Below are 27,006 nucleotides of genomic sequence, written 5' to 3'. Positions count from 1 at the left end.
CCTGATGGTTCCCTCCAAGGTATATACAGTACACACACATCCATGATGATCCACATCCCAACACACTACCTCATTGTTCCCTCCAAGGTATATACAGTGTACACACATCCATGATGATCCACATCCCAACACACTACCTGATGGTTCCCTCCAAGGTATATACAGTGTACACACATCCATGATGATCCACATCCCAACACCCTATCTGATGGTTCCCTCCAAGGTATATACAGTACACACACATCCATGATGATCCACATCCCAACACCCTATCTGATGGTTCCCTCCAAGGTATATACAGTGTACACACATCCATGATGATCCACATCCCAACACTCTATCTGATGGTTCCCTCCAAGGTATATACAGTGTACACACATCCATGATGATCCACATCCCAACACACTCCCTCATGGTTCCCTCCAAGGTATATACAGTACACACACATCCATGATGATCCACATCCCAACACACTACCTCATTGTTCCCTCCAAGGTATATACAGTACACACACATCCATGATGATCCACATCCCAACACACTACCTCATTGTTCCCTCCAAGGTATATACAGTGTACACACATCCATGATGATCCACATCCCAACACAGTACCTGATGGTTCCCTCCAAGGTATATACAGTGTACACACATCCATGATGATCCACATCCCAACACCCTATCTGATGGTTCCCTCCAAGGTATATACAGTACACACACATCCATGATGATCCACATCCCAACACCCTATCTGATGGTTCCCTCCAAGGTATATACAGTACACACACATCCATGATGATCCACATCCCAACACCCTATCTGATGGTTCCCTCCAAGGTATATACAGTACACACACATCCATGATGATCCACATCCCAACACACTACCTCATTGTTCCCTCCAAGGTATATACAGTGTACACACATCCATGATGATCCACATCCCAACACACTACCTGATGGTTCCCTCCAAGGTATATACAGTGTACACACATCCATGATGATCCACATCCCAACACCCTATCTGATGGTTCCCTCCAAGGTATATACAGTACACACACATCCATGATGATCCACATCCCAACACCCTATCTGATGGTTCCCTCCAAGGTATATACAGTACACACACATCCATGATGATCCACATCCCAACACACTACCTGATGGTTCCCTCCAAGGTATATACAGTGTACACACATCCATGATGATCCACATCCCAACACCCTATCTGATGGTTCCCTCCAAGGTATATACAGTACACACACATCCATGATGATCCACATCCTAACACACTACCTGATGGTTCCCTCCAAGGTATATACAGTGTACACACATCCATGATGATCCACATCCCAACACCCTATCTGATGGTTCCCTCCAAGGTATATACAGTGTACACACATCCATGATGATCCACATCCCAACACACTACCTCATTGTTCCCTCCAAGGTATATACAGTACACACACATCCATGATGATCCACATCCCAACAAGTTAGTTGTTTGTTGATTGAGGAATTTAACATAAATCCACTTTGTAATTTATCGACATTCATCATGCCGCACTCATTTCATTGGAATTTTTTTTCGTTCCGATAGTTTATTTTCCCGTCACAATTAATCGGCTAAAGGTAATTAAGAGATAATAGTTGTAATCAGGAGAATAATTACGAGATAATTAGTGCTTTTTCTATTTCGCGATTTTAATTCCGCTGTGACGCACTTCCGGCGGCTGGGCGGTGTTTTTGTCCAATTGGAGTTCGGTGAAGAGTCTGTTGCTGTGTTTGCTGTGCGGTGAAGTCCGATCCGCTAGAACGCCGTTTGTGAGTCTGTGGGTGTGTTTGTACGTGTTTCAAAGGGATGAGAGCACATTACGTTTTCTTTGTGCAAATACCGTGATACGAGGAGTAGTAGAGGTTACTGGAAAGGGGTAGTTGTTTTATTATTCGTGTGCAGTTTGACTTCATTGTTCCTCTTCTGATCAGCTGTGGGGATGGTGATTGTGGTGGTGGTGGGGTGATGATGGTGGTGGAGATGTTGGTGATGGGGGTGGTGGTGGTGAGGATGATGGTGATGATGATGGTGGTGGAGATGAGGGTGGTGGAGATGATGGTGGTGGAGATGAGGATGGTGATGATGAGGATGGTGATGATGAGGATGGTGATGGTGAGGATGGTGATGATGAGGATGGTGATGGTGAGGATGGTGATGGTGAGGATGGTGATGATGAGGATGAGGATGGTGGCGATGGTGATGGTGGTAATGGTGATGATAGTGGTGGAGATGGTGGTGGTGATGGTGATGATGGTGGTGGAGATTGTGATTGTGTTGATGATGGTGGTGGAGATGATGGTGATGATTTTGATGGTGGTGATGATGATGATGGTGATAGTGATGGTGGAGATGATGGTGGTGATTGTGGTGGTGGAGATGTTGGTGATGGTGATTGTGGTTGCGGTGATGATGGTAATGATTTTGATGCTGATGGTGATGATTTTGATGGTGGTGACGGTGTTCGTGATGGTGATAGTGATGGTGGTGGAGATGATGGTGGTGATTGTGGTGGTGGAGATGTTGGTGATGGTGATTGTGGTGGAGGTGATGATGGTGATGACCGCATTGTTGATTGAGGGTGTTTGTGGAGGCATGAGGAGATCATGGACGAAGCCTGATTATTGACTAATTGTGATTCGTTGTTGCCTCGTTCACACGATTAGTTAATTGGTACATCATGAGATCATGATGTCATGCTACGCTGTGGTATTCATCATGAGTGTAGCCATCTTTGGTGACACGCCACTCATGTCCGTCCTGATACTCTTGATTGTTGTCCGTGCGCAGATGCAGATCGTGTTCCGGTCCTGGTTCCGTCCATGAGTGTCCTTCCAGTGGTTCTGCGTTTGGAACTTGCATCAAAATCCTGCGATCCTCTGGGGTTTGCTTATGGTGATGATAACAAGTTAATGTTTCCACATCCCAGCTCGCCTTGATTTCGGTGCTCTAAGGCTCACGGAGCACCTTGTCGTGTTTGTATCACAAGCTGTACTGTGACAGTACTGCATAATAAATGAACACCTGTGTGAATCACAAGGTAATGGACATGTACATTGAGGATGTGGGATTTGAACCTGAGTTTCCTGAATCGTGATCACAAGCTCGGATGGGAACACAAACGGGCCACCCCGACCAATGCATACCGTTTACAATTTGCTCAAATAATTCTTGCCCCTTGTCCGTAAAAGTTTGGCTGTTGGCATCAGTAGTCTCAAAAAAATAACGTTAAAAACAACTCCTATTGATTTATTATTAATTAACCTCCGCCATCTTCGAAGATGGACGGAGGTTACTGTTTTCACCCCTTTCTGTTTGTTTGTGAACAGTATTACGGAAAAACTCCGACGGATTTCGACGAAACTTGGTGGGGGGTTAGGTATGGTACAAGGATCATGCCATTAAATTTTGGACTTGGTCCCCCCCACCCCCCAAAAAAATTTAGAGAATTTTATTTTTTTTTGCATTTCTGCATGTTTTAAGTGATTTCCAACCCCCCCCCCCCAAAAAAAATTACCCCCCCCCAAAATAGAGAATTTCTTTTTGCATTTCTACATGTTTTAAGTGATTTTCACCCCCTCCAAAAAAAATTGTTACCCCCCAAAAATAGAAAAATTTTTTTTGTGTTTCTCCATGTTTTGGGTGATTTCCAGCCCCCCCCCAAAAAAAATTGTTCGAGAAAAAAATTTGTTAGAGAAAATATATTTTTTTGCATTTCTACATGTTTTAAGTGATTTCCAACCCCCCCGCCCCTAAAAAAATAATTGTTAGAGAAAAAAAAATTTTTGCAACTTTTTTTTTCAACAAAACTTCGATTTCTTTTTTTTGCATTTCTACATATTTTAAGTGATTTCCAACCCCCCCCCCCCAAAAAAAAAAAATGTTGGAGAAAAGAACTATAACTGTCAGCACTGTTGACATATTTAATGAATAAATATATAAAGTTCACTTGAGTGACCCAGCAGTATTGGCGGCGGAGGTTTTGCACTCTCCCGAGTGCTCCCCCTCTAGTTTTATTTCTGTAATCACTAATGTTTTGGTTTTGAAGAGAGGGTTCGAGGGACTTCAATTTGATCTCAACGGCCTTGTATGCGTCCACCGCTTGTCATGACACCGACACCTGAACAAGCTTTAAACATGTCATCTTTTTTTTTGTATATATAATATATTTTTTTGCATACCTTGTCGAGGCTCGTGTGAGAGCTAACACACAACGCACCGCAAGGGGCAGGGGACAAGAGGGGCAGGAGTGGGAAGGACAAAACAGTGGGGAACCAGAGACATTAGGAAATCTGTGGAAGGGAGAGGGATGGGAGTGGGGAACATGGGGAATATTTTTTATATATTGCTTTATTATTTATAACCTTCGAAGACGAGACAAAAAAAAATAATGCTTTTAAAACGTTACTTTGCTGTCGTGAATCGTCATTCATTTTCTGCACAAAGCAGACCAAGCATCCTCCACATTGTAACGTTCCTGGATTTATCGGCTGTCTTTTTACAAAGTTGATCCCAAAATTATTCTGAAGCATCTCAGCACCTCAGCTTCTTCATTTGAGTGGTGTGTGTGTGTGTGTGTGTGTGTGTGTGTGTGTGTGTGTGTGTGTGTGTGTGTGTGTGTGTGTGTGTGTGTGTGTGTGTGTGTGTGTGTGAGATGTTTATACAGTATATATCGCACGTGCCTTCTGGTTTCTTGGTTTGCATGAGCGGGAATGATCGTCTTGAGTAGCAGACGGGTTTTTGTTGGTCCTCCTTGGACTTACCCCAAAACGGGGGCTGATGGATTTGGTGTCGATTTTTCCGTGTGCGTGCATGCGTCCACAACCATATCTCGGACAAGTACGGACCAATTTTATTCGTACTTGTCACAAAGACAACGCATGATGGTGTACATATGCGCATCATTTTGTTTCGGATCAAACACGGCCTGCTGGCAGCCATTTTAGTTTTTAAAAACCCCGGCGTCGAACACGTCCTCAGCCATTTCTCGGACGTGCATGGTCCGATTTTCGTTCAAACTTGGCACAAGCACAGTACATGACGGCGTACAAGTGCACGTCACTTTATTTTGTGACCTGATCAAAGATGGCCAACTGGTAGACTGGTGTCCATGTTCGGTGGACATAAATAGGGGCTGGCCCTTGAACTCCGTCCAGCAAAATTACTCAAACAACGGGGGCTTTGATATTTTATGTCTGTTTTTACTTGTTGCTTTGTGGATTATACTGTTTTACTGGGTGAGACATAATTCACGGCTGATGCTCACAATTACAGGACATACAATTGGGACGTATATTTCGGATAAAATGCATTTAAGAGCAAGAAGAGGCATCTGATGAAGTGAAACAAACACTGTGACTGTTTTGATTTTGAATTCACCAAACATGACATCGACTGCTCATCGATGAAAAAGAAAAGGCCGAGTCGAGTCTGACGTCGCTCAACACCATTTGGCTTGAAACTGAATGGTGAGACGAGGAATTTGTGTTTAAAATTCTGAAATTGAATGAGGCTTTTTGTGATTTTGACTGGCAAAACATAATTCACCCCTTGCCATGAATGAAATTGAATGCATCGAATTCCTCCGTCAGGTATGTGTGAAGTTGATTGAAATAATGATGACGATGGCCTTGTTCACTTGTAAAGTTAAACGTGTACCAGCTCCTAATTGTCTAAGTTCATCACACTCTACGTTTCTGTACCGATGCTGCAGTCTGAAAACTACTGCCTGTTGCTGGTTCCTTGTTGAAGGATGAAGACTTTTGTGTTTTTTCATTTAAACACTCTTCAATATGACGTATGACTGCTGAACCATAAAGAACAAAAGGTTCATATATATGACATCATAGGTCACATGGTTTGGCAGCCATATTGGATTTACCCGAAAACCTATAAAAAAATCTTTTTCTCCAGAATGGCCAGACAGATCGAGGGGAAACTTCACACAAATGTTCCCAAGCCTTGGGGAAACCAGGGTAGTCATGAATAATTGATGTCACACGGTCTGGCAGCCATATTGGATTGAGTAAAAAAATCTTTAAGAACATTCTTTGTCTTGAACTGCTTAATCGATCGACGTGAAACTTCACAATTATGATATACCGTAGTAGTGATGGAGAATACATGTTTTAACTTTCAACCTGATCGGACGCATGGTCTGGCAGCCAGGATTATTTGATTATTTTTTTTGATCTGGGTTCTTTTTGATTTTTGTTTTTCAAAACATTATTATTATTATTATTATTATTTTTTTTGAATTAGGCTCACATGGCTGTGCCTGGTTGGGTTTGAGGGTAGAGGAGTATCAGCTGAAATGTGAATCCTCTCCAGGCTCCTCCTGATGACTTCATCTTTGCTTTTTTGCTTGTTCAGGTTCCTTCTGGTTACTCCAAAGCAGGACTGTACCTGTTTGGTCTTCCATTTGATTTGAATTGAATTTATTTTAATCCCATTCTAAATTCAATTGAATAATGAATAATAATTTTTGAAACGTCACGGTCAGGTGTCCGATCAAAGCGGGACATCTTGGTACCCGGTCATCACTGCCATCCCTTGGGACCATACTCTGTACAGAGCGTTGGTGTTACCGAAGCAGTCTCCTTGGTGGGCACAATCCTGGATGGGTAGCCACTCCGACACAGGATACCAGCAAGCTGGTACTCATTTTGCTGACCTCGGAAGGATGACAGGCAGAGTCAACCCCACCTGATATTAATTCAACGGCCGAGCGGGATTTGAACTCGGGATCCTTGGATCACAAGCCCACCACACTTACAATTAATCTAACAGCAGGCATGTCATCTCGGCCAGGAGTTATAAAGTGGCAGTTATAGTTGTACTTTTTATTAATTACGTAACACACCAGTGCACAACCTCCACACAAAAGAAGTCCTGGCGAGGGTCTGCAGTCTCTGATTGCTCTTTTTTTTGTTAAAAATGTATTGGGTCTGATGTGTTCTCATGGATCAGGCTTTGCGTGGCAGAGGTTTGCGCTCTACCAAGGGCCCTTCTTGTTTGAAATATGCTTTAACTCATCACTTTAGGTTTTAAATCTCTCAATAGCTTGTCTTTTTGCACTTGCTTCCTTTTAAGCTGTTATCATATTACCTCTTCATTCCACTTTTGATCTCGGCTCGTGGAAGAGTTGGGACACAAAACAGATCGGGATACAACATAATAAAGGGAACAGCAGGAGAAAGGGGGAAACACCAATAGCAGGGTGGAAGGAGAAGTTGGACAGAGATGGACGAACAAGGGATGTATAGTAGGTAATGATGAGAGTAAGGAGTCGACGAGGGGTTTTGTAAATTACCTTGAGATTGTATTCTTACGTTCACCACTGAAGAAAATTTACTGATTCATTGTGATGCCCTCGGTCTCGCAGCCATATTATTTATTTATTTAATTTGCAAACGCACTTCAGACATTCCTGTGGTCCACTCTTCCTATCCCTCCCTCTTCTCTTCCCTTTTCACTCTGCCTTCACCATCCCCTTCATCCTTACTTCTCTTTCTTCCCTTGGCAGATACATTGATGCTTTGCAAATGTATCTTCGTCCCGGTTTGAACCCCGTCTCATTTTAAACCCACCCTGTGATCTAAATGATGGATATCTGAGTCTCTGCTTAAGTCAGATAAATCTGTAATCGTGTTTGCACTTGCGTGGTTTTCACAATATTGTTAGCTCTAAACTTTTCAAAGTAACGTCTCGATTTCATTCCGGAGTAAAGCAGTGAAATCACCAATGGAACACTGAAGAATATGAATACAAATTCTACGTAACCTTCCATCGTGTAGTCGTGTATCGTACTCGATAAAGGGAATGTTCTTTTCATACGTTCAACACCACAGTGGTTTGGGGTGTTTTATCTATGCAGTACTTTGAACTATCCATCTTTAGAACCGTTTGTTCATTCAGGTTCCTCATTTTTCTCTGCTCACAGACGACATGATTGAAGGTGACGCAGAGGTTGCTGAAGGAAACACTGGGAAAGATCATGTCCAGGAAGAGAGAACCAGAAATGGTGAAGAGATGGACATGAATCATGAGGAGATGGGTGGCATGTGGGAGGAAAGGGATGGGGATCAAGCAGACATTGACATCTTGAAACACATTGGTTGTCGACAGATGAGAGACATCGCCATTGAAACATTCATTCCTGGTAAGTGTTTGCTTGATGACTTTAATATGATGTGAATGACAAATATAAACCAATACATTTAGAAAATTTGCTTTCACTTTTGGGATGAAGAATTTGCTTATTTGCCCTTTTCTACCCAATTTATACTGCAGACGATTCTTTGACTCGAATGTTTTTCTTTTGTTTTGTTTTTTTCCCCCACAACTGAGCCAATTATGACTCGTTATGACTCCACGTGCCTAAACAAGGTAAGGTAATTATCCCCTCTTATACTCCCGTTTAAAACTTTTCTCCCTCACTCTCCTTGCCGTTCATTTTATTTTGTTTTGCAGTTGAACAAAGTGACGAGGTAGCGGGTTGTACAGAGGAAACTGGTGGCAGCAGCCAGTCGGACAAGACTGTGACCCAAGTGACTTCACAGGCCTGTGAGGTTGTTCCATTCTACAGTGGGAACCCAGCTGTGGAAACGGTGCATGGAATAATGCATTTGTACAAAACAAGGTGTGCTCATCCAAAAAAAAACTCGTATTCTGCGTCCATCTCTCCTCGTCCCAGCTGTTTAATACCTCGGTTTAATATCTCTTGAACAGCGATGTGAGCCGTATGAAGCTTGTCCGTTTTATCATGCGTGGAACAAGTACATTCCAGGGTGTTTCAAAAAGATTGATGCAACTTTAAATGTTTATTTTACAAAGAAACAAATCTCAGGAACGTGAACCAAACATTTGTTGAAAGCTTATGACATGGTATTTTCTATCACTGATTGCTGTTGCAGGAAGTCACTGCTTGAGTTATTGAGAGCCTGAAGCCTGAAATTGGCATTTACGCAAAATTCTTGCAATTGAAGTTCTCGATGTTCAGACAGGCATTGATCCTGACTCCAAAGTTCTATCCAACTTTCCTTTAGGTCTCATGTGGCACTGCCTGGAGGTAGTCTGACACCTCCTGCTTCAGATCATCCAGTGTGGCAGGGTGGTGGGTGTAGACTGAGCCCTTGGCGACCTCCCAGAGCCTGTAGTTCAGAGGGTTCAAGTCTGGGCTATAAATGCCCAGTCATGAGCGGTACCCAGAGCAACGACGTAGTTGCTGAAGAGCTACCGCAGACCATGTGCTCGTTGACAGTCGCTGAAGGATGATCCAGAACTGCAGGGTCTACTGGAGTGCTCAGTTCCTCAATACTGACCATGACAGGCTTGTTGTAGCAACAATGAAGTTGCACGTTAAATCCAGGAGAATGGTACCATCACAGCCGAGACTGAATGTTGGCATGCTCAAGGATGAGAGGGTAGCTGAGGAGTTTGCGAACAGGATGAGTGGAGACTTGGGGGGGGGGGTCTGGGTGCTTTGGGGGTTTCTTGGGTGCTGGGTATCCTGAAGAGTTGTGGAATGCCTTCAAGACCACCTTCCTTGATGTTGCCGGGAGATGTTTTAGAACTCACCATTGGGCGGAGAAGAATTTTATCTCTCAAGGGACACTGGATACAATTTAGCAGAATGGCAGAGCTGAGCTGTTCCGAGAACTGAGGCGTAAAACTGTATGTGCACTTGGGGTGGACAAGGAGGCCTGTGTGTGAGGAATCTGTGAGGGGGTAGAGCATCACCTGTGGTCAAGTGATTCTCATCCTGCTTACAGGGGAATTCACGCATTGCGTTTCTCCAAGCCCATCCCTCGGTGTACTGCCCTTAGAGCGGAGGGTGGCGCGCTCTTCAGAGGAGTCCGAAGTGAAGGCCCGCTGTGCCGGTTATTTTGAGTGGCAGTACCAGGCTGATCCACCAGCTGTCGAGTTGGATGTCAGGGGTGTTACAATCACTGTTGCTGACCCTCCAATCAACTGTGGTCCACCTTCGTTTGTGGAAACACGGGCTGCGGTGAACCGGTTGAAATGGGGTAAAGCTACTCGCATCTGAGGCATCCATGCTGAACTTCTCAAGGCTGGTGGAAATGCTGTATTCATGTCATTGCATGCAGTTCTGTGCTCTGCCTGGAACACAGGCATCATCCCAACTGACTGGAAGAGGGGCCTTGTTGTCCCTCTCTGGAAAGGGAACGGTGATCGCCAAAACTGCAACAACTACCGAGGGGTGATGCTGCTCTCAGTGTCGGGCAAGGTCTTTGCTCGGATAATTCTTGATAAGGTTTGCCAGCATCTGCTTGAGCACCAGCGTCCAGAGCAGTCAGGCTTTACACCAACGAGGTCAACGATTGGCCGTATCCTTGCTCTTCGGGTCCTCACCGAACGCAGATGAGAGTGTCGACAGTGGCTGCTTGCAGCCGACATTGATCTCTGTAAAACATTTGATTCAGTGAATCGGGATACCCTCTGGAGGATTCTTGGTCTTCGTGGGGTGCCACCAAAACGGATCGATCTGATGTCTACTCTGGTACTGAGAGTGCTGTGAGATGTGGTGATACCATCTCTGACTTATTTCTAGTTGTTACTGGAGTTTGTCCAGAGTGTGTACTGGCCCCCGCACTTTTCAGCACTTGTATGAACTGGATTCTAGGGAGGATGTCAGAGAGATCAAGCTGTGGTGCATCGTTTGGGAATGTCAAGATCTCTGACCTTGATTTCGCAGATAATGCAGTCATCTTTGCGGACACTCTTGATATCCTTTTGGGGGCCCTCGAGGTGCTGAATGAGGAGTCGGAGCCGCTGGGATTATGGGTTTCCTGGGTCAAAACTAAGATCCAGGCTTTCATTGACATCTTGGATGCTGCTGTCCTCTCTGTACTTGTTTGTGGGGAGGATGTTGAGGTCATGGAGAGATTCACTTACCTTGGCAGTGATATTCATGTCTCTGCTGGCTGTGAGCCAGAGGTCAACAGATATCTGGGTCAGGCCTGGGGAGTCATGGATTCACTGGATCATGGGGTGTGGCGCTCCCGGTACCTGTGTGGGAGGACGAATGTCCGAGTCTTCAGGTCCTTGGTGCTTCCAGTCTTGCTCTATGGATGTGAGACTTGGACTTTGACCAGGGATCTGAGACTGAGACTAAATTCCTTTGGTACCAGGTATCTTTGGAGAATCCTTGGCTATCGCTGGTCGGACTTTGTGTCCAACGAGCGGTTCCTGAGAGAGACTCAAATATTATTTGCTGCCTGCATAGTCCGTGCGCATCAGCTGCAGCTGTATGGACATGTGGCTCGTTTTCCTGACGCTGATCCTGCTCACCAGATTCTCTCAGCGAGGGAGCCTCATGAGTGGAGGAGGCCAACGGGCTGACCATGTGCCTCGTGATTGCAGCAGGTTGATCAGCATCTCAAGGAGATGGGGGATGGGCCAGGCATCTGCCTGGTGGGTGGCAAATGTATATGGCGAAATGGCAAAGAAAAAAAATGATGGCGAAAAAAACCAGCCTAATACATTAATATGGTTGCCAAAAATTAATATTCCATGTCCATGGAAATGCATTGCTCCCCCTTCCTCACCCCAACCCCCCCCCCCTTCATGAAATGTGGAGATGCATCTTATGACTGTGTAGCTCTTGCCTGGGATATATTTACATTGTTGGCATTGACAGTTTTATTTTTTTATTGATTCATCATTTGGAGAAATGTTTGTTTGTTTGTTTGATTCACAGCCAGCCAGTGCCGCTGTCCGGTCCAGCAAGGCGCAGTTGTCTTCTCGCAATGCTGTCCGTTCCAGCATGGGCGTCGAGCCGGGAACTGCTGTCGTTCTTGGCACCGGTAGCAGATTCTCTGCGACATCTTAAAGTGGTTCGTGATTCTACTCCAAACCAGTACATGCTACTGCTTCTTTTTCATTCACTGGTAAGATGGCTGATTTTGGAGGATTTGTAGAAAAATGACTGTCGTTCCAGGTCACGTGATCATCCTACGATTAATTTGCAATTGGTCACTGGCTTTGATTCCAACACAAATTTTTATTACTGACCCTAATCACCAAATAGCTACATATATATCGAACAAACGGTTTGAAATGGAGCACCTTGCTGCCGTTAGAGCATTTAAATTGCATCAGATGTGGAAATAAATGTGAATTGTTGCTCCCAGCTTGCCGGCTCTTTACAGAAGACGCAATTTGCATTTTTTTCCTCCTCCATCCCTTGTGGTATTGGGGGGCTGGGTGGGGGCTACCCCGTTTATATTCTTGTGTGGGCACGGGCAACTTGCCAGTAGCTGTACAAACGTACCATCTCTAAGTTGAGGAAATCTGGCAAGGCACCTTTTGTCATGTTTCGAGAAGTAGTCAAAACATCTTCAACATGATCACGAAGCAAAACTCAATCCAAATGTTTCATTGTTTGTTTCTTTTATTTGTTGTTTCCTTCCCAGTGATTGTTGAGTTATTTTACCAATTCTATTAAAATATAAGTAATGTTTTTGGTGAAAACAATATTCCATGGCAAAATGTGTTTTTTTTTTTACCCCCACCTCTCCCATGCCCCTTTGTATCGTGACATATTTCCACACATAGTCCAGGGATCATGTTTTTAGCTCAGCAGATGCATTTAGCCAACCAGGAAGCATTCAGGTTTAGTGGAATACAGTATCAATTTAGTTCTCTGCTGTGACTGCAATGCTGTCTATTCTGATTGGTCAATGAAGTTACCTTTCATTTCTTCACTCTCGCTTCTGAGCTGTCTCTCCTGGGTACAAATCTTGGCCCAGCTATAAACTTCCATCCTTTTTTTCCGCATGCACGGCGATCCATCGGTGTGTGTGTGCGCCATCCCTCGGATGGACGTTAAGCTCGGTGACTCGTCCGCTGTCGTTAGTCGGCGGACGTCAAAGACCCCATGGTGTCCTTCACAAGGAGTTGACAAGCTATCGCCGGCACCCTGAACAAATTCCAAATTCCTGCTCTGCCATGCAAGGGGCACTACATCAGCGACACAGCCGCATACCTGCAAGAACTGATGCTAACCCAAAGCAACGAAGCAACATGCTGTGTACGAATGACGACGATGATTTGTTTCGGAGTAAGTTAGAGACAATAACTGCTGAATGGATGAAGAAATTTAGCACTTGCAAAATTTTAGTTTCTTCATCTAACTGATGTTGCAAATGCATACAATTAACATTTGTTCTTTTTCCTTTCTGAAGGGGTCGTTTTTATTGTAGACAACAATAACTCTACAGTACTGCGATTGCACCTATAAAAGTGAATTATACGTAGTATGGAAAACTCCTTTTTTTATTTCTTAGCAGCTATCTGATAAATTTTGAGACTCTTGCATTAATTAAGACAGTCATTTTGGAAGACCTTGCAGCTGTAATGAAGACGTGTGGCCTTGAATCTTCATCATTTTATCTCGGTTTTACCAGTCTACCTTGTGTATGTGTGTGCCAGTTTTCACACTGGAGAACGTAAACTTCAAAAGTAATACCGGGGATGCTCCTCGTCGTGGTTGCTCTTCCGAGCCAAAGACAGCCATTCACTTGTAACATGTGAACTACCTGGGTACATGAATTTGTTTATACAGCAAACCGTTCCTGGAAAATGCCACGATATTCAAAACCGCAACAGTTAAAACCAAGGGCCTATGGGAATAAAGGGGTTAGGGTCCTCGACGTCGAAAATACAGACTAGAGAGGAAAGTTGGGGACACCAAAATTATACATTGCAATTGAAACAAGAAAAAGAGCAATCATATATTGCAAACCCTCCCCAGGACTTGTTTTGTGTGGTGTTTGTGTACTGGTGTGTTACATAATTAATAAAAGGTATAACTACAACTGCCACTTCATAACTGCTGGCAGTGATGACCGGATACCAAGACGTCCTGCTTTGATGCAACCCCGCTTTGATCAGACACCTGAGCCTGACCCATGACGTTTATAATTATCATTCAATTGAATTTAGAATGGGATTTAAAATATATTCAATTCAAATCGAATGGAAGACCAAATTGGTACAGTCCTGTTTTTGAGTCATCAGAAGGAACCCAAACAAGAGAAGAGCAGAGGTGAAGTCATCAGGAAGAACCTGGATAGGATTTGGGTTTCAGCTGTGAGTCCTCCACCCTCAAACCCATCAAGGCACAGCCAAGTGAACCTTATTCAAAATAAATAAATAAATAAAAATCCATATCAAAAAATTAAGTAATTCTGGCTGCCACACCATGCCTCCAATCGGGTTTAAATTTAAAATATATGTATATTCCCCAGCACCAATAGATCATAATTGTGAGATTTCACATCGATCGATGAAGAGGTTCAAGAGAATTTTTGAAATGAATTTCGCTCAATCCAATATGACTGCCAGACCATGTGACTTATCAATTATTCATGAATACTCTGGTATCCCTAAGGCTTGGGGAGCATTTGTGTGAAATTTCCCCTTGATCTGCCCAGCCATTCTAGAGAAAAAGAATTTTTTTTTATCGGTTTTAGGGTAAATCCAACATAGTTGCCAAACCGTGTGAACCTTTTGTTCCTAACGGATAGGCGGACATACTTGTAAAGTTTTTTTTTTTTTTTTTTTTTTTTTTTTTTTTTTTTTTTTTTAAATTTTTTAATGTTTTTCCCCTAGATGATCCTCAAAAAATTTCAGATTGATCAGATGTCATGTTATGCAATTATGATGTCATAACGAAGGCACCTATGACGTCATGATAAAATCACACTTATTCCTCATGAGGAGTACTTGCCATGTGGCAAGTTTCAATTTTTTTCTTGGTGCAGTTTCATGAGATAGAGAGGTCCAAAGTTTTTCCATTTTATGGCTGCCACACCACGTGACCTATGATGTCATAATCAATAAACATTCCACATATGTAGTTGCTCCTATGGTGAAAATTTATTCTCAATCCAACAAGTGGTTGCGGTGAAAAACACTAAAGTTCTGCGTGGATAAACAAACAAATGAAAACTCACTCATAGAGTGACAACTTGGCAAAACAGCACAAAGTAGAATGGCACTCGGTAGAGCGCATACATCTCCTTGGTGGAACACTTCACGTTTTGTATCCCACTAATAGTCTGGATCTCAACCAAAATCCAATCCACTTGTTCTTGTCACCTATTCAACTCGTCCACCTTGTTTTGTCATACTCGTCCACAACTTTTTGAGATATAGTGATATATTTAGTTTTTAGCCCTATCAATCAATTTCAGAAATTAAGCCTGTGTTGACCTTTTGATCTTGAAATTTATAGATGGTTGAATTCAGCGACCTGACATGAAAATGCTCTTCAAATTTCAAGTCGATCGAATGAAAATTGATGATTTTAGAACCAATTTTAAAATTTGGCCTATTTGAGGTTGACCTTATGGCCCATGTTGACCTTTTGACCTATGATAACCTCGAAAGTAATAGGTGGTTGAATTTATTGACCTGATATGCAAATCCTGTTCAAATTTCAAGTCAATCAGATGAAAATTGAGGATTTAAGAAAATTTGGCCCAAATTGGCCTATGTCGACCTTTTGGCATACGTTGATCTCAAAATTAATAGGTGGTTTAATTCAGCGACCTGATATGCAAATGTTCTTCAAATTTCAAGTCAATCGGATGAAAATTGACAATTTTAGAAACAAGAAAAAAATTTGGCCTGTTTTGGCCTGACGTTTTGGACTATGTTTACCTTTTGATCTGTGATAACATCAAAAGTAATTGGTGGTTGAATTTATCGATCTGATATGCAAATCCTGTTCAAATTCCAAGTCAATCGGATGAAAATTGAGGATTTAAGAAATTTCACCTCGAAGTTGTTGACCTTTGACCTATGTTGACGTTTTGGCATTTGCTGGCCTCAAAAATAATTGGTGGTTGTATTCAGTGAGCTGATATGAAAATGGTCTTCAAATTCCAAGTGAATTGGATGAAAATTGACAATTTTAGAAATTCGGCCTATGTTGACCTTTTGGCCTCTGTTGACCTCAAAAATAATGGTTGAATTCAGTGACCTGACTTGCATATCCTGATATGCATATCCTCCTCAAATTTGAATTCAATCGGATGAAAATTGAGGATTTTAGAAATTTGAAGAAGTTGCTGACCTTTGGCCGATGATGACCTTTTGACCCGGAAAATAAATAAAATTCTGTTGGACCACCGACTCCACCATTTGGTGGTTTCATAAAGATCGGTTTAAAATTGTCACCTGCAAGCAATTAATGGTGAGCGGACAAACAAATGGAAGTGATCAACATACTTGTCTAAATACATTTTTTTTTTTGACAAGTAACAGACGGACAGATAAACTGACCCAAATGCAATACCCTCTCCTTCGGCGAGGGTAACTAGGGCAGCACTGGGTAGAGCGCGTACCTCCGCCAGGTGGAACAGTTTAAATTTTGTATCCCACTGAGAGGTTGGATCTGAATCCGGACCTGAACCAAATTCGAGTTTGCTTGTTCTTGTCACCCAAGCACTCTTCCACCAAGTTTCGTCCGAATCTGTCAACAACTTTTTGAGATATCCTGCTATATATCGTTTTTGGACCCATCTCTAAATGGTGAAAAATCGCTTCAACAATTCTCATGTCCGGATCTTCACCAAATCGAATCGATTCTTCCACGTCACACACTCTACCTGTCCATCAAATTTTGGCTGAATACGTCCATAACTTTTTGAGATGTCCTGCTCACAAACAGACAGACACGGGTAAAAACGTAACCTCCGTCCGACTCTGGTGGCGAAGGTAATAAATATGAATCAGTTTATGATGGTCTCCTCCTGTGGTTGACGCAGGTTAAAAAAGGCACCCCCCCCCCCCTGCACCCTGCCCCTGTCCCCTCTTCTGTATCTTGTCTTCATCACCTCTTGATCTCCTAAATCCTTTTCCTTTGTAATCCGTCGATGTTTCTCGTTTATATATCGTTCTGCAGCTCCGTAAACCAGAGAATAAATAAAGTAAATCGCTTTTATCCTTCGTTCTATGCTTTGGCGCCCTTATTAACGATGCGTGAGCGAGAAACAACAAAAGGCTTGTGGTGCGAGATAACTGTCATAACTCTGCTCAAAAACCGCGATTGGTCAAAATTCAGCCCCCACGACTAAAATGGCACACAAAGAAGTTTCCCACAATTGGTTAAAACCGCGATATTCAAACCTGTGACATTGAAGGGCATGCTGTACTGTCTGAGCAGCATCTTCCACAACAACCACATTCTACGATTACAAGGTGTTGTCACCTGGTGTCATGGGATATGCAGGGAAGCCTGGTGTTGGCTTGGTGGTCAGGGTGGCTGGCTTGGAATCTTAGGGTCCTGAGTTCGAGCCCCGTCGGCCGCTGAATTAACACCAGGTGGGGTTGACTCAGCCTGTCATCCTTCCGAGGTCGGCGAAATAAGTACCGACGTACAGGTCACCAACGACCGGTGCTGGCAGACGGGTCCTACGGCTTGACGCCCTTCCGATGGATGGCGCACACATTGATGCTTCGCCCTACACGTGCAATGTACTATCTCAGCCCCTTATTAAAGTAAAGCGTTTTTCATATCCTGACAAGATAATGACTATTTATTGTTGTACCGCTCTTACTTTAACTGCTCAATTATTCCCATCTTCTTTTGGCATTGGCCAGGCCTGGCATTTCAATGTGGCAGAAATTTGATGAGGATATCTGTGCTAACTCTTCACAAGAGACGGTGGGATCGTTAACGTTCGCAAACGGAACACCGAGCGACCTGATGTCCATCCGAGGGATGGTGCACTTCATGACTCATCTCGTTTACGAGGCACCAATCTGACAGTTTATAGCTGGGCCAATCATTGCGCTCGAGCGACGTAACTCGAGGGTATGTTCACCACCAGTGTGCCATGGTGTCAGACGGTATGTATTATTGCACTCCTCACTCCAATTGTTTTACGACGTTTTCCAAACTGTGGTGTCAGACAGCAGCGGATGAGTTCTACACAGAGTTCAATGGACGCCGTTTCTCTTCGTTGGAGGAAGAGACGTGCCACCTAGTGTATGTCAAGAAAGCAGAAACTGTCCGTTCTGATCAGGTAAATACCATCGTCTCTGCACTTCCACGTTAAGTAGGTCTGTCATGGCGTGACAAGGGTGCAACAAATCGGCAACCAGTAACAGACTAATGACTTGTTGGTGTTTTTCATCGAAATGTTGTACTTTGACATGTATTCCTCACCATGAGCTTTTCATCCAATGCTAATCGATTCCAGGGTGCAAGCATGCCGGTGATGGGCCTCACAGAGTTGCCGCCATGCATTATCTGCCTCGAGAGGATGGATGAGGCGGTGAGCGGTGTGCTCACGATACTCTGCAACCACTCTTTCCACAGCACTTGCCTGCAGCCTTGGGCTGACACAACGTAAGGCTGTGGCTTCTCTGTCAGAGTTATTATCCAGTATTCTTCGTCTTTGCTTTATCATGAATCCTTTTAGTCAAAGAAGGTTGTGAAAAGCTACCCAAAAAATCCTTGTGTAGCTTTTCTTGGATGCTTTTTTTTATGCAGCCTTCTTTGATGAGAACGCCTGAGTGTTGGTTATCCCCGCTACCGAAGGTCGATGGAGGTTGTGTTTTCACCCCTCGTCTGTTTGTCTGTGAGCAGGGTATCTCAAAAAGTTATGGACGGATTCGGATGAAACTTTGTGGGCAGGTTGGAAGTTTAACAAGGGCGAATTGATGAGATTTTGTTGAAGATCCGCATGCGAAAGTTATATTTGTTTGTTTGTTTATTTATTTATTTATTTATTTTGTAAAATTGATTCTTCACAATTGAGATTGAGGGCCAAAGTCGATTACATAGCACGATATATCAAAAGATTGGTACAAACGGATTCGGACAAAACTTGGTGGACAGATTGGGTGCTTGACATGGACTAATTGATTTGATTTTGGTGAAGATTCGGATTCGGATCTGGATCTGGCCTATCCGTGGGATGCAAAATGTAAACTGTTCAGCCTGGCGTAGGTATGTGCCCTACCGACTCGTTCTAGTTTAAGTATGTAATCCTCATCACAGCTGGGGACGATTGATTCGGCCAGTGTGTGTGTGTGTGTGTGTGTGTGTGTGTGTGTGTGTGTGTGTGTGTGTGTGTGTGTGTGTGTGTGTGTGTGTGTGTGTACACACACCTATACAGTCGTGGCCAAAAATATTGTTACAGAAATGGCCCTTATTGGACTACTAAATATAGGATTAGCTCAGATCCCCCATTAAATGCATGTATCGATATGTTGTTTGGTAAAAAGGACGTTATATGTGTGTCGAGAGGTGTAAAAGGCTGTTTTATTGTCTGTGCAGTGGTGGAGGACTGAGAGATCCCTCTTATTCCTACCCCATCCCGGGATAGGCCCCTCCCAGTCAGCTGAGGAGGTGTGGCCTGGAGAGAGGGTGTGGTGAGAGGGAGGAAGTGACGCAAAGGGGAAGAGTTAGTCAGCAGTCGCAGAGAGAAGGCTTCCTCTTGTGTCGAAGCGAGCAAAAACGAGAGAGAAACGAAGGGGGGGAAAAAAAAAGAGTATTGTGTGTGAAGAACAGTCGGGTTCTCGAGGCGTGCTCGGAGTCGCTTCGAAGTGAGCGAACGAAGGAGGCACAGTGTTGGATCTGCCGGGAGAGACGCTGAACCGACCTGAACGTCGAGGATTCTGCCGTGAGAGGGACGGCAGCCGGCTTTGAGAGGCGGCCTGCACGTCAAATCGGCGACCGACTCCAACAAAAGAAAAGGTTATTCGACAGAGAGCGTAGCTGGGAGGACGAAGCGGAAGTCAGGCTTCGAGGCGGGAAGGCAGGAGAGGAGACGCCGGAGCTTCTGACGGTCCCTGCTCACACCAACGGCACGACACGATTGTCGATCCGCCTGCGGAGCTCAGAACCTCGATTTGGGCCTTGTCTGGTGAACGGGCCAGGCCTGGATTTGTATGCTGAACCCTGGAGAGAGATCGGCTGAGGCCCATCGTTGATCTGGCGGACTTGTGCCGTCGACGTTGCGTGGGGCCAGAGCGCGTGGAGACCGCGTGCGTGAGGTCTGTGACAAAAGGACAAGCCCCATTTTGCAACGCAGCGTGGTTCGAGCTGGGAGTTCAAATCCGTGGACATCCGCTTGTTACGAGCGACATTCGTGCTTTTTGACACTTTCCTCTCGTCCATGACACATCACCAAGGACTCTGTCTTGTCTTGCATGCATGCTGTTTGTCTTTGTCTGCACGTGTTGTATAAGGCATATTTCGGTAGCGACCCCTTCGAAACCTGTAGACCGTGGTTCCCTTGTTAAGAACGGGTTGAGGATTGTTAATAAAACCATTGTCGTGAATTTTGCTTGTGTTGTGATCCCTGATGTTCCCCAATAAATCTGGTTAATTCGTATGAAGTTGCCGCTATGGATTAATTTGTGTCGCGTCGAGGAACGATCCGTTCGATTGGCATATAAAACCAAAAATGGTTACAGACTGGCAGAAAACGCTCGGCATCTGACAAAACCAGTCTGTAACCAGGGGTTCTATTTCCCCAACTGGCAAGGGACAAGGATTACGTTGGTATCGCGATTGAAGACGCGTGACCCGAGGCCTGTGCTGAGCCGGCTGGCGTTATAAACCCTGGAGACGGCGGTGGTGAGGGTGGTGCCAAGAGTCGGGCGAGAATCCCGCCACCCCGGATCCGCAATATTTGGCTGTCAGGAGTGGGGCGACGAACTCTCCGCTTCCATCTCCGTAAATTTGCAGAACACCAATTGTGTTAGCAATTGGTAGTCGGGAGCGGGATATTTGGACCAGTGGTGCATTTTGCACCCCGTACATTGGTTACAAAAAAAAAAAATGGTCCTAATTTGATTTGATTTTATGCTTGAGCGGATCGGAGGAAAAACTTGCAAATTATAAAGAAAATGGAGTCGCAAAATGGTGGCGCGGCTCCATCTCGGCGCGACACGAAGCGGGAGTGGGCTAATTATAGCGCAAGGCACGAAGGAAACTCCTCCCGCCCACCGGTTCAGGCCAAGTGGACACGGTATACGCCGGGGCAGATGAATCAGGACGCCGGCGCATACATTGGCAAGCTTCAGACACAATTGTCGTCGGCCTTGGAGCGGTGGAGGTGTGGTGATGACTGTATAGAGGATTTGCATTCATTTGCCATTGAATAGGACGAGGCACGGCGGCGCGCAGACGAGGTTCAGGAGGATTGTGTGCACGGGGAGTCACAACAATTGGCTGATGCACAGGAACGAATTCGGGAGCTGGAAAAGTTCTTAGCCGACACAGGCGTGGAACTACATGGAGAAACGATGAAAGTAGAATGGTTTCGTGGGTTTTTGGTACAAAAGGCGAGCAAACTGAATAAAAGAAAAGAGGAGGAGCAAATTAGTAACTCTCGGGATAGGAAGAACTTGGAGGAAGAATGGGAAACAAAGCTGGAAGAGGAAAAACGGAAACACGATTTGGAATTCAAACAACTGAAGGAACAGGTAAGATCAGGCAATCAGATAAGAGCCGAGAACAGAAGATAAAAAGAGGAGAGAAATCTCTGGAGCAAAGGAAGGAAGAATTGTTGGAAAAGTCAAGACAGTTCAAAGAACTACAGGGAGAAATGAGGAAAGTAGAGGGGAGTACCTAATAAGTTGGAACAAGAGAAGAGCAACCTGAACAAAAGAATAGAGGAGGAGCAAATTAGTAACAACCAGGATGTGGAGAACTTGGAAGAAGAATGGGAAACAAAGCTGGAAAAGGGAAAACGGGAACACGATTTGGAATTGAGACAACTGAAGGAAGAGGTAAGAGCAGGCAATCGGATAAGAGAAATCCGAGAACAGGAGATAAAAAGAAAAACGAAAGGCCTGGAAGAACTAGAGGAATACAGTAAGAAAAGGGACAAATTGAGGGAGGAAGCATGCAAAAGAGGTGAGGAGGCGAGAGAGGAATTATGGAAAAAAGCTTCTGAGTTACAGAAACGCCAAAGCGAAGAGAGGGAATTACAAAACGAAGTGAGGATGTTAAGGGAGGACAGGAAGAGAATGGAGAATGAAACGTTAAGGAACCACACTGTGCAGATCGAACAGTGAGAAGCCAAAGCAAGGTTGGAGTACGAGGAGATCGTGAAAGAACAACGAATGAAGCAGGAAAGGGAAATCAGCCAATTGAAGGAAACGATGAGATTGGAGAATGAAGAACCTGAGAGACGGTGGGGTAGAAAACAAAAAGAAAACGAATTTGAAACTGACCAACTCAAGGAGAGAGCAAAGTTGGAGTCCACGTGATGGAAAAACTCCGGAAAGATAACGAACAACTAAAAAAGCTCGGAGAGGAAGAACGACTCAAATGGGAAGGAAAATGGAGCCAGGAAGTAGAATAGCACAATAATATGGGATGTGTGATATCACCACAGGGAGTAATGTTGGTGGTGCGGAACTTGATTGACATCACTCGTCGGATGACACCACAATTAAAGCAAACCCTGGTGATTGAGACATTGAGGGAGCATGCGGGGTTGTTGACGAGTGAGATACCTTTTGAGCAGGTCCAGCATGTGGAGCTGACAGCCCCGGAGTAGTGTGGCTAACCGATGATGAGCTACCTGCTGGAGAGAAGCGACCGGGCAGAGGTGACTCTGGAACGAAGCAGGTACGTGGGTACATGCATACATGGTGCGGACGATGAGCTTAAGGTAGAAATTGAATTTTATGTTTACGAAGAGACTCTGTCTGATGGGGTGCACGTATGCGTGACCCCTGAATGGGTGTGGAGTGCCTGTGAACGAATGCTGTGAGCCCACAGTCCAGACTACAGCACCGGTATGTGCTGCCGAGGCCGAAGTGTGTGTGGGTACTCACCTAGCGGTCGAGAATGTAACCCTGGAGTGCGAGGCAGTTGGTCAGTACACAGGCAAGGTTGAAGGTGTGGAATGTCAACACATAACCTTGGAATGTGTGCAGCCTGCTGTGTGTAGGAGTCCTGAGCGTGGAATGAGTGGTGAAATAGGTTTGAGGTGCAAGGGGAAATAGAAATGTCACCAGGACAGAACTTGAGCCAGGGGACGGAAACCATAATGGACAGCTCCGCAGGTGTTCTTACAGAGTTGTAGGTGCTGCATCCAGGAGCAGGCTTTAGAAATGGGATTTTAGTTTCTCTATCAGCCTCACAGGAACTTTTGGAGTGGAGTGCAGATGAGTGGCAGGTGGCACTGGCGTGTGTCACTTGGTCTTCAGACCTTTCTGAGCACACGAGTGGTTTGGCTAGCTGAATGGAGTTTATCTGTCTTCAGGGAGTTATGGAGAAGAGGGGGAGGCCATTCCACCGATTGGGGTTTACCTGATTTCCGTAAACCCTGGAGAAGAGGGGGAGGCCGTTCCACCGATTGGGGTTTGCCTGACTTCCGCGAGCCCTGGAGAAAAGGAGGCGGTAGATCACAGCCCCCATTGAGCCGTGGCGGAAAGGTGGTGGGCTCATGTAATGGGTAATGAGGGATTCGTTCCCTCACTCCCCTTCCAATGAGCCAAAGAAGCAGGCTATATGGGGATGTGAAAATCTTGATTGAGAGTTGTACCGAAAGTGATTGCAAATTGAGAGATGACAGAAGGAATAATAGTGGCACGAGTGGATTTGGGTGATTATTGAAAGAGTGGTGGAGACATTACAGGCAGAGCGTTAAACACACCTGAAACAAGTGGATGACAAAGAGTGGCTTGTTTTAAGGAAGGATTGAAATGCCTGGTTCGAACCATGCAGAGAGCTTCATGGGACTGGTGAAGAGATTTTGATGTCTCGTTTAAATTGTTGGAAATAAACAATTAGGGCAGTCTGGAGGAGGCCAGCGGACGACGGACGTAGTGACAAATTAATTGGGGTTTGATGAAAAAGTGTACCAGTTAAATTTGATGACCAAGTGGTAACCGAGGGACTGGTGTGTTGTTGTTTTCACATAAACGTGAAAGGTGTTGGATGGTGTTGTGGACTGGGTGTGCGGCACTGTGGAATGAATGACTAAAGTGTTTTGGTGAATGGCCTGATTGTGCAGATGAGGAGAGTGAGTGCGAACAACGTACCCTGTCGGTAGGAGTCTCTTAACCAAGTTAGTGCAGGTTAGGGGGACTTAGAGGATTTGACATGGATTCTGGCTGCTGTTCCATTGTGCAGGCGGACTGTGAGGGGTAGGTGCAGGCCAAGGTATGGGGATACTGGTTGGTAGTGTGACATGGTATGGGAAGTTGGTGAGTCGGGAAATAGGGCACCAGGCCTTTGGCGGTTCCTGGCAGGTGAAGGCTGTCAGAGGTGCCAGGAGAGCACCGTAGGGTTTAGTGCTATGAGAGCACAGTATGGGGGCACGAGAGAGCCACCCCTTAGTTAGGAGCACCAGAAGCACGCTCAGGTGAACCCCGAGGTCGCTGGGTGTCCTCCACCCCCGATTGGAAGCAGGCAAAGAGGCCTAGTAGTCGTCACACTCCCCAGCCAGCGAGTTATACCTAGCACCACCAAATGGAAAAAGACAAATGAGGGCCTTGCCCAGGTTTACTAGAATGGAACAGTGTGCCAGGTCAGGAAAAATGGGTCATTCGGATCATTCTGGCCATAGCAGGGTTTGTCGCATTGTCTAGAGCTAAAAGTAAATGATTAGGTTCGATGGACTCTCCTCCGCACCATTCATGTGTGACACCTGGTACGAGTACTGTTGATGGGAGAATTTGTTAACAAGGGCCAGGCTCGGTCACCCTCTCCAAGTGCCAGAGAGGCCACCAGTATGTCATGAGCACACATCCACGAAGATAACAGTTGAGTAAGAAACACACCATCCTGTCTGTAAAAGAAAAGAAAAAAGAGAGAAAGAAAAAAAAAAAAAAGGGGGAGAACTTAACCAAAACAAGTCAGGCAAGGAAGGTTAAGGGTACCTTCCATCTCACCTGGTCTGAGGTCATCACACCCATTTGCGTCCTCAAGAACACCTCCAAACTGCATTTGCTTACCATCGATGTCACCGTGCCACCATTGCTGCGTCACCTGTTGTCCAATGCAGGCCTTGTTGCCTGCTGCTGCTTGTGAGTAGGCCATATGGGCCGAAGCATTTTTGTGGGCCGTTGAGGCCAAAGTGCTTTTGTGGGCTGTTGCGGCTGAAGATTCATGCCATTTTGTGGGCTCAGTGGGCCGAAAAACTCTTTGTGAGATTAGGCCACTGGGCCGACTGAACTCACCTGGTGAGAGGCCAATAAGGCCACGAAGTGAGGAAACGCTCAGGGGTGAATGGACAATACTGCCGGGAGGGGGGCATGAAGGAGCGAACACGTGAAAGAACTTTGAATCTTTGAATGTTCTACTCCTATGCCAATATTGGTGTTAAAAGTAAAATTGAATGCCCTCCCGTTCAAATCCATAAGTAGTGTGCATAGAGTGTGAATTTGTTTGTTAGATTGGTGACCCGACACATTAGGATAGGGACATGCCAATCTTACTGTGACACTTTGGTTTTTGGAGTTAAGTGCTTCCCATGTTGTGGGTTAGAGTAAATGGGAGATCTGTGCTGTACGTTGGACAGGACCATTGCCGTGGGCTGCCCCAGATGGAGGCTCGGGAGAGCCTCGGGAGAAAGGTGGGGATAGTATTACGGAAATGGCCCTTATTGGATGAATAAATATAGGATTAGCTCAGATCCCCCATTAAATGCAAGAATAGATAGGTTGTTTGGTAAAAAGGATGTTATATGTGTGTTGGGAGTTGAAAAAGTCTGTTTTATTGTCTGTGCGGTGGTGGAGGACCGAGAGATCCCTCTTATTCCTACCCCATCCCGGGATAGGCCCCTCCCAGTCGGCGGAGGGGGTGTGGCCTATTGAGAGGGTGTGGCAAGATGGAGGAAGTGACGCAAAGGGGAGGAGTTAGTCAGCAGTTGCAGAGAGAAGGCGTCCTCGTGTGTCGAAGCGAGCGAAAACGAGAGAGAAACGAAGGGGAAAAAGAGTATTGTGTGTGAAGAACAGTCGGGTTCTCGAGGCTTGCTCGGAGTCTCTTCGAAGAGAGCAAACGAAGGAGGCACAGTGTTGGATCTGCCGGGAGAGACGCTGAACCGACCTGCACGTCAAGGATTCTGCCGTGAGAGGGACGGCAGCCGGCTTTGAGAGGCGGCCTGCACGTCAAATCGGCGATCGACTCTAAGGAAAGAAAAGGTGATTCGACAGAGAGAGAGGAACTGAGAGGACGAAGCGGAAGTCGGGCTTCGAGGCGGGAAGGCAGGAGAGGAGACGCCAGAGCTTCTGACGGTCCCTGCTCACACCAACAGCGCGCCACGTTTGTCGATCCACCTGCGGAGCTCAGAACCTCGATTTGGGCCTTGTCTGGTGAACGGGCCAGGCCTGGATTTGTATGCTGAATCCTGGAGAGAGATCGGCTGAGGCCCATCGGTGATCTGGCGGACCTGTGCCGTCGACATTAAACGGGGCCAGAGCGCGCGGAGACCGCGTGCGTCAGGTCTGCGACAAAAGGACAAGCACCATTTCGCCATGCGGCGTGGTTCGAGCTGGGAGTTCGAATCCGTGGACATCTGCTTGTTACGAGCGACATTCGTGCTTTTTGACACTTTCCTCTCATCCATGAGACATCACCAAGTACTCTGTCTTGTCTTGCATGCATGCTGTTTGTCTTTGTCTGCACGTGTTGCATAAGGCATATTTCAGTAGCGACCCCCACGAAACCTGTAGACTGTGGTTCCCTAGTTAAGAACGGGTTGAAGATTGTTAATAAAACCATTGTGGTGAATTTTGCTTGTGTTGTGATCCCCGATGTTCCCCAATAAATCTGGTTAATTCGTATGAAGTTGCCGCTATGGATTAATTTGTGTCGCGTCGAGGAACGATCCGTTCGATTGGCATATAAAACCAAAAATGGTTACAGACTGGCAGAAATCGCTCGGCATCTGACAAAACCAGTCTGTAACCAGGGGTTCTATTTCCCCAACTGGCAAGGTGCAAGGATT

General features: G+C 45.3%; 1 protein-coding gene across 2 annotated transcripts in view; it reads left to right on the top strand.

Moving 5' to 3' along the window:
• The first annotated feature begins 1,663 nt into the window (after nucleotides 1-1,663).
• The window catches only part of BRAP (BRCA1 associated protein), a 68,494-nt gene continuing 43,151 nt past the window's right edge, over nucleotides 1,664-27,006 (top strand). The window contains exons 1-7 of one of the 2 annotated variants that reach the window (XM_085880205.1): nucleotides 1,664-1,821; nucleotides 2,840-2,944; nucleotides 7,992-8,210; nucleotides 8,522-8,690; nucleotides 11,772-11,961; nucleotides 17,995-18,108; nucleotides 18,286-18,434. In XM_085880205.1, the coding sequence (XP_085736331.1) occupies nucleotides 2,872-2,944; nucleotides 7,992-8,210; nucleotides 8,522-8,690; nucleotides 11,772-11,961; nucleotides 17,995-18,108; nucleotides 18,286-18,434 (914 nt within the window). In that variant the 5' untranslated portion in view covers nucleotides 1,664-1,821; nucleotides 2,840-2,871. The remainder of the gene's footprint in view (nucleotides 1,822-2,839; nucleotides 2,945-7,991; nucleotides 8,211-8,521; nucleotides 8,691-11,771; nucleotides 11,962-17,994; nucleotides 18,109-18,285; nucleotides 18,435-27,006) is intronic. The other variant, XM_085880204.1, reaches the window with a different exon arrangement.

Source organism: Eptatretus burgeri, chromosome 4 (genome assembly GCF_056783735.1).
Source record: "Eptatretus burgeri isolate ZD-2024b chromosome 4, Ebu_testis_v1, whole genome shotgun sequence".
Lineage (NCBI taxonomy): Eukaryota > Metazoa > Chordata > Myxini > Myxiniformes > Myxinidae > Eptatretus > Eptatretus burgeri.
The sequence above is the reverse complement of the archived record's forward strand: the minus strand, read 5'-3'. Positions and strand labels throughout refer to the sequence as shown.